Genomic DNA, 19,885 nt, shown 5'->3' with positions numbered 1-19,885 from the left:
GAACTGGCTATAAAGTGTATCATGGATCTTTTCAGATCACATATTTGGAGCTATTTTGGCAAAAAATGGAAAATGATTTTCTACAAAATGATTCTATTTTTAAAAGTGATTGTTTCCCTTTTCCAACCAACCCTTAATAACAGCAGAAACTAGCATGCTTTGTGCACTTTGTATATATTCAAATTTTATAGTCATGCTGGTATGTTATTCCAGTTTTCGAGATGGAGAAACTAGGTTCAGAGCAGTTAAATGATTTGGTTGTGGTCACATAGCTTGTAAATATCAAAAATAGAATTTTAACCTAGAATTTGCTTGAGTCCCAAACTAGCTGACTCTCCACTATGACATTCTGGCTATTAATTTGAGGAATTATAAACAGCTATTGATGTCAATCTTTTAGGAAGCACTATCTGGCTTTGACCCCTAAACCAAGCTTATAACAGCAAAGGAGAAATATCATCAAGTTTTCCCCTGGGGAAAAAAAGTGCTTTATATAGGGCTTTTAAAGCTTTTTCCACTTTTCACTCAAAAAAATTTTATGGTACTCCATGCATACAGGTATATTAAATAGCTATATAAATCAAATATTTACTGATAATAAATCATAATTTTGTGGGCCAAAAATTCAGTTACAAGATCCCATATGGGGTTGCAACTCACAGTTGAAGAAACTGGGTTCTCTATAAGTCATACTAGACCCATGGCTTCCCAGAGATCAAATGAAACTAACAGGTGTCTGAGGCGTGATCCTGAGCAGGATGCAGAATGAGGCAGTCAGGCAAATGATCACGAATTAAACTGGGAGGCAGTCACAGGACTGGGCCTGACACCAGATTGAAGGTAAATTACCCCACCATCATGGGCTCCCCTGGCTGGCCTTCTCTCCCAGCAATCTGCTCACAGCTCATTAGGTCAAACACCAGGGGGGTGAAGCAATTTAGCAACGCTTGTCTTGGCTTAAACTCATTTCTTTTCTTGAAGCTTGGGCTCTGTTTAAGTAACAAGGGCAAATGATTGTATTTCAAGCCAAGGGGAGCAGGGAATGAATGAATGGGAGGTGTATTGAAATGAGAGGCTTTTCCGCTACTCTTTCTTTGCTATGGCTCAGAATGTTTCTACACAGCTGCTGCTGAACAATGTCTTTGAAAGCTATGGAAGGGAATCACAGCTGACACGGCCAGACCTCAACCTAGGCTATTGTGTGACAGTACATTTACCAGCTTCGAAACAGTGCTGGTATAAGTCACCCCCGTGGCAGATTAAACAAGAGGGATTGTCACGGAAGTGGGACAGAAATAGTCACTTTGGACCTTCCTAGACTTGGAGAATCTGGATTCAAATCTTCTCTCTGCCACTTAATAAAAAAAAAATAATAATAGACATTAGATTATAAATTATTATCTATATGACTCTAAGCAAGTGACTTTGTCTCTCTGGATCTTAGTTTTCTCATCTCTAAAAAAAAATTTTTTTCTAGATAATCTCTAAGATCACTTCTAGTTCTGAAGTTATTACTGAAGTAGGTATGTGTCCCAAATGGGACAGATGGATGCCTTCTTTTTAGCCTTCATTATATTTATTGGAAAGGACAGAAGCTGTGAGCACTTGAATTCATTTTGCTTGTGGCCAAGGGGATGGCAACCTGACAACAATTTACCCCAGTTCAGTAATCTTTTTTGCAGCCTGTGTAGAAACAATCATGGACCCAACCCTAGAGCTGCTTCGTAGATAGTGTTTTTTGGTCCTTGTGTAGGACTCCATTTTTTAAAAATTCATGGACGAGTGTTATTTTCTCCACCTTAACACCTGGCCCTCTCTAAAAGCAAACCCAAACCCAAACCCAGGAAGCATGTGAAGCACCAGTAGAGATTATAAAGTCCGAGGACATAGAAGCATCCTTACAAACAATAGAGCTGAATGAAGAAGAAGCTGTCAATCCTGAGCCTGCCCTGGCCAAGCCCAACACAGAAGAAAACAAGCCACGGAAACCAAACCTGAGGCTGTTTCTCAGACAACTGGTAAGCTCTGACTAAGAGAAAGGTGAGCTTAGACTCATCACTCGAATGTGGGAAATGGCCAAAACAGAGTAGTTGCTATAATCCCTTTGTTTAATCAGTCTAGAATAGCAAGATTACAAATAATGTATTTAATATGAATGAAAAGGTACACATATTACTTGCCCAGCAAGGGCCTTAAATAACATCACTCAAAGTAAATCAATATGGGTCAAAAATAAAGTAAATGCCAAAGGATTTTTGGTCTAATTATAGTGAAACAAATATCTTATTTCATACTGTTCCTTTTTTTCTGGATTTTTTTTTTTAAGAATGCAGATCTTTCATTACATTGACCCATCTTGTTAACTAATCAATCAACAAATATTTATTTATGGCAAAGTACCTACCATGTGCCAGGTATTAAGTTTAGCACCAAATATATAAAAACAAATCCATAAAAGGCAAGTTGTTCCTATCCTCAAAACGTTTGCACTCTATTGAGGGGACAATGCATTTATATAAATACATGCAGAAAAAACACAAAATAATTAGTCGACAAAACACGTGCCAATAAGAGTCAAGCAGTGTCAATAATGATAGTTCTGGGAAAATGGACAGGAATCATTTTCTTTCACTGTTGATTTTTTGTGCTCTTTGTCCTGGTGTGCTTCAGTCTGTGATGGTTAGCTCAGATGTTTAAAGCTTGCTGTTCATTGTTAGAAGTTTCCTGTGTGGTTTGAGACTGAGGGATTTGGGTCAGGGTTAAGGATTTACAAGCTGAAAACATCCTTTGCCCTGCTTCCTGAAATACCAAATCACAGAATCCAGATTGGAAGGGACCTGAGAGGTCATCAAAGCCAACCTATAATTGTCCAAGAATTCCCTTCTACCCCCTCTTCAATCAGTCTTTATCCAAGCCAAGTGAATAGTGGACTTACATGCTGCACTTCTGCATCAGACAAATAGTTAAGCAGTTTTCCCTGACACTTAAAATAAGCCTCTGCAAGTTCCACCCTATGCTTTTAGCTCTGTGGCCAAAAAGAAAAAAGTTTACTACTTCTTCCAAATGACAACCCTTCAAATATTTGAAGACAGCTATCATTTCCCTACTGACTTCTTTTCTCAGGATTATAGAGCAAGAGTTTATTATCTTTTTAGATGTTAAAACTAAAGCCCTGAGAGATAATTTATATGGTCATAGATTTTAGCATTATGTCATAGAAAGTTTGTTAAAGTTGGAATTTAAATGAGACTTGAAAAAACTGAATTTTAGAAATTCAAATTTGAACTTTGGTTCACTTTGAACTTTTGACATTCTGTGTCAAGTGTGATTAGTTATGTGACCATGCAGAAATTATTGGGAGGCTCAGTGGGGCAGAGGCTAGAACAGTGGATGTAAAGACAGAAGGCCCTAGGCCTTCTATTTAAATTCTACAATGTATATTTATTAGACTATTTACTTTATTTTTCTCATCTTCATTTTCTTCATTTCTAAGATGGACCAATGTTAGCACAGCAATCCTGTGAGAATTAAATAAGAAAATACATGTAAAGAATTTTGAAAAATCTTAAAGGATTATATAAATGTGAGTTATTATTAACAGTTTCTTCCTCTATAAAATGGGGCTAATAATAATTACCCTGCTTACCTTATAAGGTCATTGTGAGGAAAGCACTTTCTAAAACATTAAAACTCTATGAAATATAAGCTGTTATTTTTGGATTGTGATCTTCTTGAAAGCAGAGATTGTCTTATAGTACTATATATGTTATATTTATATTATTATACTATACTATTGCTTAGCATAGTGCCTGACTCATTGTAAGTAGTTTAATGAATATTTATTGATTGATTGAATGATGAACTACTAGAAAATTAGAAGATCATAGACCAAGAGCCAGAATAGATTTTAAAATTTTAGGGGTTATCTCTTCATTTTACAGATAAGGAAACTAAGATAGGTATCTTGCCCAGGGACCCACAGCTAGTAAGTATCGAGACTGGATTTGAACTCAGCTCTTCTGACTCCATTTCCAGCACTTTAATCGATTTTCTCTGTATCATACTATCTGGTCACAAGGGAACTGAGTAAGAATATGGATGACTATAGTACAAGGCTATTATCCATTGCTGAAAAAATTCAAAGTGTCTATCTATTGGATGGTCATGGGGTAGCATGTTTTCTAAAATAATTATTTGTTATTTAGTCTGGAGTGAAAATAGGGAAGTAGGGTATGTAGCAGGATTTAAAGTTGGACTATCTACTCAAGCCCTCCTCAAATTTCTCTCAGCAAGAACTCTGAATAAGTAATGTCTTCTTCCTCTCTAAAGCTGCTCAAGCGCAAACAGTTTTATTTTGTCTTGGATGCCCAGTCTTAGGAGCATCACTTGGACAGCTGTGTGTAGCATGAACTCAAATGGGAAAATAGTGGTGATGGAGGGGAGACCGATTAGGAGGCTATTGAAACAGTACAAATAAAAGTCTGTGAGCTACAAGTGATAGCTACAAGTTCTGGCAACAGTTTAGATATGTGGGGAGATAAGAGGAATTGGGAATGACACAGAGATTTCAAGTCTGAATGATTAAAAAGTCATTCCGAAGGCATGACTTTTAATTATTTAATTTATTTATTTTGGGGTGGATTTAGGGGGAAAGGCAATTAGTTTTGTTTTGGACATATTGTTAGATCTCAAAGGAAAGAGCTATATCTATCTCATTAATAAAATTTTCCAAAGTTTAGAAATCTTTAAATTGAGAAAGAAAGTAGAGATTTCTTGTTGTTATTTGCCCTTTATTCTCAAAGAAGACTATAATGTCAGGGAGGTAATACCATGACATGCAAGTGAATTGGATTTAAGTGAGGAAGGGCTGTGCAAGGTCACTAGTTTCACCTTCTCTTCCAGAGCCATCTGGGTCCAGCGACAAGATATAGATAAGGATGATTGGAGATGGTCCTGGATGCAGTAGGAGACTGTGACCTTTTTAAGCTAAGGTCTTTTAACAGGTCCCAATTTGATTAGTGATTAAGACTAGGTAAGAAAAAAATAAAACAAAGAACGGTGTGGTTTTTTTTTTTTTTTTTTTTAAAGAAAATCAGTCTAGGAGGAGAAGACCCTCAGGATTTCTGTCCAAACTAGAAACAACTGCTATTTATATTCACTCTGAACCAATCAGATCCCAAACAAAGACCAAAGGGGATTTGGTCTGGGACCTATTGTTAACCAATCAATGACAGCCAGAGTGATGTGGGTTTAAGACATGGTCCTTAAGAAAGAACTCTGCCCATCTAGTAGTCAGATATAGATCAGGACAACCTAGAGATTTCTTATGGATCTGCTAAAGGTATCAAAATAAGACTGTTGGTGATATTTTCCTGATTCCTAGATCAAAGAGAGATCTTTAAGTAGATTTCTTTTTAAAAATAAGAATATTTACAGAATAGGCAAACATCTCAACTTTGCCAAATTTAATAAAGTAGCAAGGGCTATAAGCTACTGTTATATCTCATAACACAGCTACAAGATAACCAAAATGGTAAATGTTAAAATAAACAGCAATTGGGTCATGGGATAAAAATGAGAGTATATGAAACTTGCTTGCTGAATACTTTGGGTGTAGCTGAAATCAACTCCTTCCCCTAAGAAGTCATATAAACAGCATCTTACTGTGGTTCTTTTGTGGCTAAATAACTAAATGCTTTAAACTAGTTTGATATTTTGGGCAAAATATGATTAGAAACTGGTTTTAGGGGAAGAAAAAACCTCAATACCAAGTATTTTATTTTTGTCATATTTAATTTCTCCTCATTTTCTTAGTATTTTTGAGTTTAAACTTCTCTTCTATCCTTTCAGTTATATTCAACTATGGAATCTATTCTTGATAGGTTAATAAATATCTGAGTTGCTTTAAATGGATTTTTTTTCATGGATTTTGTTGCCCAGTTGGGAACAAAGGACAATAAAAGTAAGATAATTCCAGATTGGGGATGGCCTTGAAAGTCAGATTAAGGAGTTTGAACTTTATTGAAAAAGTATTAGAGACCTGGTAAGGAATCTGAGAGAGAAGTGGTATAAGCAGATCTAAGTCTAAAGGAGCTTACTATGCAGTGAGATGAAGGATGGACTGGGGTCTGGTGGTGGGGATTGGGAAAGATCAGTTAACAGTTAGGCTATAATTCAAACAGATGGTAATAAAGGTTTAAACTAGGGTTATAGCAATGGGAGTGAAAAAGAGGGGCCAGATTTGCCAGGCATTGTGAAGATAAAAACATTAAGATGGAGTTAGAGTTGTAATGCTGTCAATGCACTATGATTTATTATATGTCATAGGCCACAATATCTCTTTTTCTTAGAACCTCAAGTTTTATACCAGCATTTCCTCAGTACTGAATAAAGATATTCATTGGATATGAATCTTCATTTGGGGAAGTCTTTTAAAAAATCAATTGAAAAGATAACTCTAAAATTCAAGTGGCATATTGATTCCATGGAAATTACCCAAACTGCCGAAAACTAATGTGGAGGTTACACCTAACAAAAAATAAAATAAAATAAAGCATCATTTCTTTCCCATTTCCTTTTTGGAATTCCCAACATCTGTATGCAGCTGGAACTGGTTAATGTCACAAATTATCATCCACTATTTATCAAAACTCAGATAAAAAATACACTTTTTAAAATGTTCTGTCTTAACTCAATACCAGCATCCTGAGAAAAACTATTTGAAGAGACTTAATGGACTGTACAAAAGGTTGTGGGGTTTGTTGATGTTTTGTTTTTGTTTTTTTAAACATTCATTAACAAATAGGCTTACCTTTATATCAGTTTTATTCTACAGTCAAATACTAATATTTCAAGAAAATTTGGCACAAATTGATTTCCAAGTTTAGTCAATGGAACCCAATTTCCTTTTCTACCAACATTTGCATTCATTTAAAAGAATATAAGCTCACCACTTTAGGCATTTCAACTGGAAAATTAAATATCTGAATACTATATATGAAAGATATTACATTAAATTCCTCAGAGTATCAAGGGATAGGAATACAACACACTGTGATAGACATGTAGAAATGATCTCATTATTACCAACATTTGAATGCAAATGATTAGGTTAAATGCTACAATTAAATACAAATTGACCAGAATTTCTCCTATGCCTTTGCATCTTCCCACTACTTTTAAATAAATTAATATGAATTAGAAATTTTGGAAGTTGTTAGTATTTTTTAACAAGTAGCCCTGATAATAGGGAAAAACAATTTGAAGATAGAGTAAGAAATAGTTGTTGTTGGCCATAATCCTTTATGCCCTAAGCCCAATACTAATTCTCCTATCCTATATCCAATAAAAGAATGATAGAAAAAGAAAATAATCATAGGCCTAGTCATACTACATAGGTGATTTCTAGTCCCAGTTCTAGGTCTCCTTAATTCTAGGGCAACATTCTAGATTTAGTATATGATACCTACACTGGGATGTACTATGGATGCCTCAAATTCATAAATCCCAAATGGAGCTTTATTAATTTCCCCCTAAACATGAACTACATTTGATTTGCCAATTTCTGTTTCTGATTGATCTAATAAACAGCTGTGAGGAATGACATTCTAGGTCCTCCACAATCTGGAACTATCTTATTATCACTGTCCTCTGTTCCTAATTGGGTGACAAAATTCATTTTTTTTAATCCTTTAAAGCAATTCAAGTAATTATTACTCTATCAGGAATAGATGCCATACAAGAACTAGCTGAGTACAACTGTGTGTCTGAATACAAGCATCTGTTTGATTTATTACCTGGCTGCTAACTGATCTTTCCAAATGTATACTTTTATCTCCCCCCACTGACAACCACAAGTTGAGTCCTCATTCCAGCCTTCACCTCACTATAAATTAATCTCTCTGAAGAGTAGATTTGCTCATACTACCCCTCTGTTCATATTCCTTGGTCAGGTCTCTTTTAACCTGATAAAATTAATGTGATCTTCTTTGTTCTCAATCATAGAATTATCTATGAATCAAATGAGTCAACATTCATTTTCCTCGTCTCATATCCATTCAGTAACCAGATCTGGGTTTTCTAATTTTGCATCATCTTTCACTATTACCCCCTTTCTCTTTATTCCCATTACCTCCTCACTCCTGTGGGCTCTTCCATTTACCTGGACTATTGCAATAGCTTACTAAACAGGTCTTCCCACATTTTCTTCCCACCTCTCTCCCTTACTTCATCCTGTGTCAGAATAATTTTTCTTAGACCTAGATTTGAAAATGTCTTCCTTTTGCCCAAATTTTATTCAATGGCTCCTTCTTATGTACTAAACAAAACCAAAACTCCTTTGCCTGACAATAAAGGTGTTCTATGATCTGGCACTACCATATTTTTCTAGCTTGATATCATTTATTCCACATTTTAACTAAATTGGACTAGGTGGTGCAGTAGATAGAGCACCAGTCCTGGAGTCGGGAGGAACTAAGTTCAAATACTTATTAGCTTTGTGACCCTGGCAAGTCATTTAACTTAGTTTCTTCATCTGTAAAATGAATTAGAGAAGGAAAAGACAATCTATTCTAATATCTTTGCCAAGAAAAACCCCAAATGGGGTCGCAGAGAGTTGATAATTATTCAAAATTAAGTATATATATATATATATATATATATATATATATATATATATATATATATATATATATATATATAAAAAATTCTGGCTTCTATGCCTTATTTTCATAATAGTCTCTATTCCTAAAATATTCTCTGTCTCCCTTTGAATGTTGAATCACAGCCTTTAAAACCAAAATTAGAAGCCATTTCCATGAAACCTCTGAGGGTTTCTTCAGAATCTAAGGTCCTTGGCCCTCCCTGATCCCTTGAGTGATAAATCCATTAAACCCCACTTAGTCAGCTTGTTTTGCATTTATCTAATGCACTTATAAAATGTTATGTGTATTATGTAGTTTTTATCATTTCTCCTATCCTAGAATTAGACTGCAAGCTATATGAGAACCTAGACTTGTCTTATTTAAACTTAATATCTTCTCCAGTTTCCAGTACTGAGATTTTACAATCAGTGCTTAATAAACTTTGAAGGCAGAATGAATGAATATATAAATTCATGAATGAGGCATCTTAACTTGATCTTGCATTCAGTAGCCAGTTTACCTTTAAATTTATTGAATGTTTGATAGAGGGAATAGAGTTATCAAAGAAAAAAAAAAGAACAAGTGAAACACTTTATATTTTTCTGTATAACCAAGAATTGAGATTTCTCTTTTAAATAGGAGAGCTCTTTTTTTCAGGTAGTTAATGTCTGCTTTCTCTAAACTAGCCTAGTCAAGATCTGTGTGTGGTCAATATGGGTACACCCTCAATCCTACTTTTTCCTTGAGATTATAAAAGACAGGAAACAAACAAGTAAAATTAAAGTTTAAACCATTGAATTTTTAACTAATACCAAAATGTAAGTTAAGCAGAAATGATATGTATAGCTCTCTTTAAAAGAAAGAATATTATTTTTTATAAAACAGAAAACTAATTTCTTTACAGTTACTGGAATTAGTAGTTACAAATTATTTTTTTCAAATAAATTAATTTTATAGTGAGGCAGTGAGTCATAGCAGATAGAAAGACCTGGTCTCAAAATTAGAAAGACTTAGATTCAAGTCCTGCCCTTGGCAATACTGTTGTGCAACCCTGGATAACAACAACAAAAATACTTCTAATCATAATTTCTAGAATTTATAAAAAAAAAAAAACTTTAAAATTATCATTGCTTTATAAATATCACATTTTATCCTCTCAACAAACTCGGAAGGTAAATATTATTACTATCTCAATTTTACAAATGAAGAAACTGAGATAGACAAAGATTAAGTAATATGCTCAATATCAAACAGCTGGTGAATGTCTAAGACCATATTTGAATTCAGGTCTTTTCAACTCCAGGTCCAGGTGTTAGATAAGTCACTTAGCTTTTTAGTAATGAAATCCACACTCTGTAAATAAATTACAATGCCAATTCATACGCATTTATTAAGGGTTTATTATGTGCCAGGCACTGAAATAAATGCTGGGGATAAAAAGAAAGGCAGAAAACAAAGTCTAAAAGAGTTTATATTCAAATGGGTTGGATAACACACATACAACTATGTATAAAAAAGTCAAGTTCTGTGTCAGTGGAAGATTGGAAGGGACTGTGGAAGATGTCCTGAAGAAGATGACATTTGATCTGAGTCTTGAAGGAAGCCGAAAAAGATACTGACCTTCATTATTAAAAGGAGTTTCCTTCTGGCACTGGGAGAGGGAGTTTCCTTGTCTGGAAATTCCCTATACCAGTGAAGTAGCAGGTTTAGTTACAATCCCCTTCTTCCTATGCCCTCCACATTTCCCAAATAGCTTCATTTATGAGGATGTGGAATCATAATCTAAATAGAACTTTGGAATGCATTTGAATGTGGAGGAGTCTAATGTAAGACACAGACTAGAAATTAAATAAAAGCAAGAACTGTGGAAGTCATGGGCTGCATCAGCAAAATGGATAGAATTATATTGTGTAGGCCAATACTGAAAGAGGTCAACTGTGTTTCCAAACTCTCAACAAAAGCTGTGCCAGTGGGAGACAGTTCAGAATACACTCTGGTTAAAAGTTCCTTTTCCTCCCTTTAAATCAGCTCCTATTTTTCCTATAGGACAATCTTGTTTATAGAATATAAAGTCAAATACTACATGAGTCAATAAGCTTACAAGAAGAATTTCAGAGACCCTCACACACCTATTTGAAAATCAATCTTTATCATTTGGTCTCTTATCAATTAAAACTTATTTAACAACTTTGTAAGGTTCTATTCAGTTTCCTATTTTAAAAAAATTAAAAAGCAGTCTAAGTCAGGGCAGATGGCGTAGGAGGGGAGCCAGGCTGCTTCAATGTGCTCAATATCAAGGAATATTTTAGGTTAAAAGGACAGTTTCTCTCCAAGACCACTAGCATCCCTTATAGCTGATAATGGATATTGTAGGAATTGGCAAGGGCTTAGAAACAGAAGGAATTTTAGAGATAACCTAGCTAGTTAGCTATCAGTTTAACTAAGTCATTATTAATGGATTCTTCCAAACTAATTAAAAGGCAACCCAGGTAAGGAACAGTAGAAATAATTTTTACCACCAGTTCTACTTTGTCCTCACTTCATCTTCCTTTGGATCAAGAATTGACATTCTTTTACCATCCCTCACCACTGAAATGAAAGAAGATTAATTACTGGGGCATCCATTTGTCATGAAAAAATCCCCATATTAGGGATTCTATATAAGTCTGCTAATATGTTAATCTATTGTATAATTTAAAAGTATACACTTTCTAAAAATAAATACAAAAAACAAAATATATACTTTCTTCCCAAACTTCTTAAACATTTAATCAAAACCTGTTCTGAAAAGAAGTAGATTATCAAGTACAAAGTATATTTAAAAAGCACTTATCAGTCTCTCTGGTCAGTTCATTTAGTCGGTTGTGGTGCTCATGAGCTTGAGGTTGTAGATCCAAAAGCTGAACATATCTAGATAGAGATAGGTAAATACAAGACCATAAGATAATTTGAACATAAGAATAAATTAACAGCAGAAAGACAGGGATCAGAAGAGTATTAATAAATGGGATAGTTGGTGCCTGAACTTATCTAGGAAGGAAATACTAAGTAGCAATACTGAGGAAAGAGTATATTATGAAAATGGATGGCCATCTGTGAGAAAGCATGGAAGAAAGAGATAAGAATAGCAAGTAGTCAGTTTGGTTATAGTTTGTAAGTGTTATGAAATAAGTTTGAAAATATGAGTTAATGCCAGATTATATAGAACATTAAATGAGAGGCAAAGGTGACTATTTTATACCTAAGGGAACTATTCATGGACCCTGAGCATGAGTAATTATGATCAGACATGCTTAGGAGAGATACTGGAATCAGGGAGGATCAATTCAAGTGCTAGTATAGGCTAATGGAAAGTGATTAGAAAATAGGGCACAGAAGGGATGTTATGGCAGTAAGATGTACAATAATACTGGGGAAAAACCCACAAAACTAATGATCATGGGTCAGCAACACTTTGTTCACAAAGAACAATTTACCTTTATTCATTCCTATTGCTTACCAAAAAAAAAAAAAAAATATATATATATATATATATATATATACGTCAGTGGGAAGGTTCTGGTATCGGAATCAGGTATGTTTATATCTTACATGTTGTATACAGAAAGGGATAGTCTAGAGAAATTAATCAAGCTATGGTTACAGATGACATGAATATCGTACATCTCATGAATAATACATGTTTCTCCCTTTTTGCTTTCTCTCAGCTCAAAAACAGACAAAGGAACTTAGATCTTAGCTTAAGATATTCCTTCCCATTCTCAATATTGGTGTACTTGTGGTAGCCAAAAAAGTCAATAACTATTTGTTCTTTTACTCAATGAGAGATAATGGAGAGTATACTAGTTCAAAAGAAGTCAATGGGAAAGACTCTAATGGTAAGTAAGTAAACTGTTTTGGTGATGCGCTCAGTAGAAGATTATTTTCAATCAAATGAACTAAAGTGGTGGGTTTAACTGAAGATTGTTTTCAATCATTGTTTTCAAATTCAGTTTGTATAATCTTGGGCATAGAAACTGTAAGATTTTGGATCTGGAAAAATAACTTAATATTTACCTAGACTAGGGATTCTTAACCTGAGGTCTATATGTTTGATTTCTCTTTTAAAAATATTTTGATAGCTTTTACTTCAGTATAAATAATATATTTTGCAATTCTATATTTTCTGTTTTATGGTTTTAAAAACATTATTCTGAAAGGGGCTTCATAAGCTTCACCAGACTATTGAAGGAGTCCATCACAGAAAAAAGATTAATGACTCCTGACCTAGTCGTAACTTCTATTTACAAATGAGAAAACTGAGACAAAGATCAGAGGGCTTGACTAAGGTCTTTATTTAAGGTAGCAGATTCTATATTCTAAGCCAAGTTTCTTTTTAGCTCCAAATCCAGCATTTTCCTCACACTATTCTGGTGCCTCCCACTGACAAGTATTTGCTGAATACCTATGTGCTGGATGAAACATTATGGTGAATAAAGAAGTGTCCCTATTGTATACCATTCTAAGAGAATTATAATATATTTTAAAATTTTAATTTTCCCAAGTGCTTATAAAAATTTATTTTAATTTTTTTTACAATTTTGAGTTTCAAATTTTCTCCTACCCTTTCTCTCCTTATCCATTATTGAAATGCATATAAACATGCAGTCATTAAAACATCATTCCATATCAATCAAGCTGTAAAAAAAAAAAAAAAAAAAGGCAAAAAACAACATAAAGAAAAATAAAGAAAGTAAAATAACAGTATTTTTGATCTGTATTCAGATTCTATCAGTTCTCTCTCTGAAGATATTGAATTTTTCATCATAAATCCTTCAGAATTATCTTGAATCTTTTTATTGTTGGGAGTAGCTAAATAATTCACAATTGGTCATCCTTACAATATTACCGTCAGTGTATACAATATTCTTCTAGTTCTGCTTACTTCATTTTGCATCCTTTCATGTATTTCCAGATTTTTTCTGAAAACATCTTGCTCATCATTCCATATAGCCCAGTAGTATTACATCACAATCATTTCCTGCAACTTGTTCAGCCATTCCCCAATTGAGAATTATAATCTAATCAGGGATAGAAAATTCATAATTCATAAGAAGCAATGGTTAGGAGACTGTAAGTACTATTGGTAAGTGTATAAAATCTATATAGTCAAAAAGAATGAGAGAAGAAAGTATTTTCATATACAGCTGCAGGAGATTAGAGAGCAGAATGGACCAAAAAGAATTTTCTTTGAGGGCTCCTACACATGTTCAATTCTTAATTAGACTAAGTGGTAGGCCTGGAGTCTGGAAGATCTGTATTCAAATCTAGCCTCAGATAACTTGTCTACCTTTTTCCTCATGTATAAAAAAATAATAACCTATAAAATGTATTTTAAAAAAGTAATAATAACATCTCTTCACAGGATTGTTGTGATCAAATGAGATATTTGTAAAACCCTTAGCATAGTACTTGTCACACAATAGGCACTTAATAAATGTTTGTTCCCTTCTTCCTAATTTTACTGTTTTTGTTCAGCCAGTTCAGTAATATCTGAGTTCAGAAAGACCCTGTTTGGGGTTTTCTTGACAAAGACATTGGAGTGGTTTGCCATTTCCTTCTCTAGCTCATTTTACACAAGGGAAATTGAAGTGAACAGTCTTGCTTAGGTTCACACAGCAAGTAAATATCTGAGGTGGAGAGTTCAAATCTATCCTAGCTTCCCCTGCCCCTAAAATAAATTAAATTAAACAGATATTAGTTTATATTTTATTTCCCCCAATATAAGGCAAATATAAAATAATACAAATTAAATTAAAGAATTTTAAAGTAAATTTTTATTCACTGTTACTTTATTTTTCAAAATTCATAATTTGACTTCCTATTTTCTTTTGTACAATGTTGGAAAAAAATTGCTAAACAATTTATGATTGTAAATATAATCTCAAGAGGAAGATTGTCAGGCACAGAAAAACAAATCATCTTCAGAGCACTTCAAAAGTATCATTTGCATTCAACTACTAGGGTAACTGAATCATTTTTAAGTAGTTAAGAAATCATTCTCAAAGCAGAATCGTAGAATCTTAAAGTTGGAAGGGACCCCAGAGGCTATCCATTCAATCCCTTCATGGAAAAGAAAAAAAAGAAAAAGAAAAAAAAAAAAAGAGTTCTACAAGACCCTGAACAAGTAGTGATCCAGTCTTTGCTTAAAGCCTTCCAGGAGGATGTGCATGGAATTGTGAACTGAGCCTGCCATTTTGGAGAATAAATAGGAACTATGCCCAAAGGTCTATGAAACTGATCCTGCAGTGTCTCTCTACTGAGTCCATATCCTAAAGTGATCATAAAACATGGAAAAGACCCCACATGTGCAAAAATGTTTGTGGCAGCCCTTTTTGTGGTGGCAGGAAATTAAAAATTGTGTGGATGCTTATCATTAGTTGGGGAATAGTCTAGTTATGGTATATAATTGTAGTGGAATATTATTGTTCTATAAAAAATGATGAGCAGAAAGCCTGGAAAGACGTACAGGAACTGATGCTGAATGAAGTGAGCAGAACCAGGAAAACATTGTATATAATAACAGCAAAATTACATAATGATCAACTATGATAAACGTAGCCCTTCTCAGCAATATATTGATATAAGACAATTCCAATAGCCTTGGGGTGGAAAATGCCATCTGTATCCAGAGAGAGAATTATGGAGATTGAATGTAATAGAAATATACTGTTTTCATCTTTAAAAAAAAAAAAAAAACTTGTTTGCTTTTTCTTTCTTGTGGTTTTTCCCTTTTGTTCTGATTTTTCTTTCACAAGATGACTAATATGGAAATATGTTTAAAATTACTGCACATGTCTAACCTATATCAGATTGCTTGCTGTCTTGTAGGGAAGAGGTAAGAGAAAGAGAGAAAAAAAGAAAATTTGGAACTCAAAATTTTACAAAAATGAATGTTGAAAGCTATCTCTACATGAAATTGGAAAAATGAAATGCTATTTGATTTTTTTTTTAATTTTTTAAGACTTTTAGCAGGAGAAATATATTCCCTTCTGAGGCAGCTAGGAGTGTGCTGGGTCTGGAATGAAGAAATCCTGAATTCAAATACAGCCTTAGATACTTATCAGCTATGTGATCCTTTTTCTGCCTCAGTTTCCTCAACTGTAAAGTAATGATAACATCACTTACCTCCCAGGGTTATTGTGAGAATCAAATGAGATAATATTTGTAAAGTATGGTGGCAGCTAGATGATGCCATAGTGCACAGAGTGCCAGGCCTGGAGTTGGGAAGATTCATCTTCCCAAGTTCAATATGGTGTCAGATACTAACTGGGTGACCTTAGATCAGTCACTTAACCCTGTTTGCCTTGGTTACTCCGTCTATAAAATGATCTGAAGAAGAAAATGGCAAAACTATTCCAGTAATTCTGCCAAGAAAATTCCAAATGAGGTCAACAAAGACTGAAAGGTCTGAGCAATAATATCCTGTCTCCCAAAGGCCAACTTAGATTGAGGAAGATGATTAATTTGCAAAACAAAGTCATTTCTATCATTAAATAACTAAGTCAACTTCAAATCTCACAACAGAGATTAATTTAAGCCATTTTAGAGAATTATCGATAGTAGTCTAAGGGTCAGTAGAGATATGTTGATGAAGCTGATTGAAAAGAACATAAACTTCAGCAATGCCAAACAAAGTGACAGAATTCAAGATGCCGCTAAATAAGTTTCACAGGATGACACAGACATTTTTTTTTTTTCCTGCTTCTTGTCCTTTTAAAGGTGACCAATAAAAGGCCTCTTTTGTTAGAGCAGACAGAGACAGAGAGAGACAGAGACAAAGAGAGAGAGAAGGAAGGAGAAAGAGAGAGAAATAGGGAGGAGGGAGAGAGAGAGAGAGAGAGAGAGAGAGAGAGAGAGAGAGAGAGAGAGAGAGAGAGAGAGAGAGAGAGAGAGAATTTTAGGGTTTCAGATCTTTTTAAATTGACTAGCAAATACACTATTTGCCTACCTCTACAACAAAATTTCCTTCTTCCTAACCCATTCCGTTTCTGATTTTGGAATATCTGAGATCCCCCAGTTTGCAAACCTTAAACTACTCTATAAATGACAGCAATTATTATTATTCCATATGGAATGACATAATGTGAGAAGAATATGGCCACCTGCCATTGATTCTCTGTAATCTGGACAGGAAGTGCACTTAACCAATTAATGCCTCAATTACTCTACATGTGAACTGGGGGCACAATTATGTCCATTAGGTGATTTTTAATTGCTCCCCAAAATGGCAAGCAGTGAGTAATCATCTAAGATCATAGATTTAAAGTTAGAAAGAGCTTTAAGAGATTATCTGCTCCAACTTCTACTTCATAGATGGCTCAATTTCAAACCCAGGCTTTCTCAGGTCAAATATAATGGTCTTTTCATAAATAGAGGAAAAATGTGCTTCAAGACTTTTTAACATATATTGGATTACTTGCTGTCTAGGGGGAAGGGTGGGGAGAAAGGGGAAAAAAATTGGACCACAAGGTTTTGCAAGGGTGAATGCTGAAAACTATGCATATTTTTTGAAAATAAAAAGCTTTAAAAGTTAAAAAGAAAAAAAGAAACCATATCTCACAAAAAACAAAAATGTACTTCAATCTACACTCAGAATCCATCAATTCTCTCTCTGGAGGTGGATCACATTTTTCATCATAAGACCTTTGGGATTGTCAGGGATCAATGTATTGATCAGAGTTGCTAAGTCTTTCACAATTGATTATCGTTACAACATTGCTATTATTATATATTCTTCTCATTCTGCTCACTTCGTTTTTTCAAGTTTTTTGAAATCATCCCCTTCATCATTTCTTATAGCACAATACTAATCCTCCACATTCATATACCATAACTTGTTTAGACATAACCCACTTGATGGGCATTCCCTATTTCCAATTCTTTGCTATCACAAAAAGAGCTGCTATAGATGTTTTTGTATATATGAGTCCTTTTCCTTTTTTATTTGATCTCATTGAGATATGCACCTAGGGTGGTCTCGCTGAATCAAAGGGTACAGAGTAGTTTTTGCCTTTTGGCATATAGCTCCTAATTATTCCCTAGAATGGTTGATTTATTTTAATATGGAAAGTTTGTTTCCTTCTCAAAATAGGTTGCCTTTGGTCTGTTTCCTGTTTCCAGATCATTCTAGATTACTTGATACAAATAACCCCAATTATCCTATCATGGAAAATTGAAAATCTCTCCAAACAACAATTTTTCTTTTTCATGAAATCCTGGGTCCAGAATTTTTGGAGGATATTGCTTCACTAATAATTATAGGACTTCTCAAGTTAGAAGGCCAATAGGGTGTGTGTGAGAGGTGGTGGTGGTGATAGGGTCAGATCTAGCTATTCTGGTCCAATTTATTCTTACTGCTAGTGTTGTGAAATTCTCTTTGTTCATTTTCTTAGAGTGTCGCCAGTCTTCATTTTTCCAGAGAACTCTTTGTTGTGTTTTCCATCTGACTTTGTACTTAACAAATGACAATTAAAACATGGGTCAATTTAAGGGAAAAAAAGATAGTTGATTCAATGAATAGAGTATTGAGCTTAGAGTCAGGAAGATCTGAATTCAAATGTAGCTCCTGACATGTACTAACTGTCTCCCGACAAATCACTTAAGTACTATTTGCCTCAGTTTCCTCATCTGTAAAATGGAGATAATCATATTACCTACCTCCAAGGGTTATTGTGAATTTCAAATGGGATAATAATTATAAAGAACTTAGCTCAGTGCCTAACACATAATAAACACTATACAATTGTTAGCTATTGTTATTATCATCTCTAGATTTCTTAACCATTGATTCTGGTTTTTGAGAATTAAGACTATGAGCTGAAGACTACGATTAGTGTCTGTTCTCTGGCAAAAAACCAAAGCTTACCAACTGCCCAGAGGTTGACTTTTTTTGGCATAATATCACTTGGTATTTTCAAGGAAATGACATGAGAATGCTTTCCCTTTGAGATTATTTCTTGAAGCCTGGTGATCTCATGAAAAATGTATGAAATGAAACAGACTCACACTGGAATACTCAGTGGTAGCATTAGTTTGTGTAAGGTTGTCATCTCAGGTGTATTCACCACAGTGGAACATGATTACAATGTATTCTGAGATAAAAGTATTAGTCAAGAGTGAACAAACCAGTTTAATCTTATATATTTGTCCTAAGGATTGGGATGCAACCAATTTATTTCTGAAAATTAACTAGACTTCCTTTAAAATGATTTTTTAAGAGTCAAATTTTCTCCCAATGTGATTCATAAAGCAATGTGTATTTTTAAAAAAATAAATAAAATAAATTTTTCTTAAAAAAAAAAAAAAAAAGTTAAATCTAACAAAAAATGGAACTGCATAGTTCCAAAAGAATTGGCCTTTGAACTAGGAAGAAATTCAAGTCTGCCTCCAGAGATCTGAGTTCAAATACTATTTCAGATATTTATTAGCTGAAATATGTCATTTAACCTTTCTTTGCCTCAGTTACATTACCTATAAAATACAAAAAGAAAAAAAAGAAAACAAAACAAAACAAAACAGAAAATGCCTTACCCTCTATAGTTGATCTGAGGTCTTTTTAAATTTTTAAAAATTTATTTTATTTAAAAAACAGTATAAAAAAAAAAGAAAAACAGAAAAGATACACAAAACAAAATAAAACAAAACAAAAGAACATTGTCATATGCCCAACAGAACATCAAGGAGGCTTCAAAATATATTACCAGTTCAAGAAAAAAAAATTATATATATATATATATTAGTAGAAGAAATTATACTCATGAGTATCCATCTTTACTTCCTTATAAATTGTTCTTTTGTTCTTTAGATCTTTAGAGGGGCCAAAATATTTTAAAATTGCAGCTTTTTTAATATCCTGAACTATGGTTAAGTCCCTCAATCTGAGGACATTAGTATTCTCATCTATAAAACTGGAATTTTATGTCTTTCCTGCCAGATTATTGTAAGGAAAGAACTTTATGAATCTTAAAGATTTCTAGAAATGTAAGCTGACTCTTATCAGCACTCTAAGAGGAATCCACTTTGCTTCTTCTCTTCCTTCTGTTTTCTGAGCTTGAAAAGTTCTAAATGTTTAGTTGGTTTATATTTCCTCCCAGCCAATCTGATGGTAAACTATTAGGTTTCACTCCTTCTATTTTAAGGATCAAAAGCTGTTTTGCACTGGGGCCCCTGCAGCTTATATCTGCCTGTGATTTTCAGCAACA

The 19,885-nt window shown here is 34.0% G+C and overlaps 1 protein-coding gene across 12 annotated transcripts in view; it reads left to right on the top strand.

The window, feature by feature from the left end:
- The window catches only part of BCAS1 (brain enriched myelin associated protein 1), a 92,392-nt gene that overhangs the window by 62,040 nt on the left and 10,467 nt on the right, over positions 1–19,885 (top strand). For 6 of the 12 annotated variants that reach the window (XM_074288642.1, XM_074288634.1, XM_074288631.1 and 3 more), the window contains one exon: positions 1,824–2,018. The exons of 3 other annotated variants lie outside the window; for them this stretch is intronic. In XM_074288642.1, the coding sequence (XP_074144743.1) occupies positions 1,824–2,018 (195 nt within the window). The remainder of the gene's footprint in view (positions 1–1,823; positions 2,019–19,885) is intronic. 3 more of the 12 variants (XM_074288636.1, XM_074288632.1, XM_074288637.1) reach the window with 1 other exon arrangement.

This window comes from Sminthopsis crassicaudata, chromosome 2, assembly GCF_048593235.1.
Source record: "Sminthopsis crassicaudata isolate SCR6 chromosome 2, ASM4859323v1, whole genome shotgun sequence".
Taxonomy (NCBI): Eukaryota; Metazoa; Chordata; class Mammalia; order Dasyuromorphia; family Dasyuridae; genus Sminthopsis; species Sminthopsis crassicaudata.
Note: the sequence above shows the minus strand (reverse complement) of the source record. Positions and strands in the feature narration are given on the sequence as shown.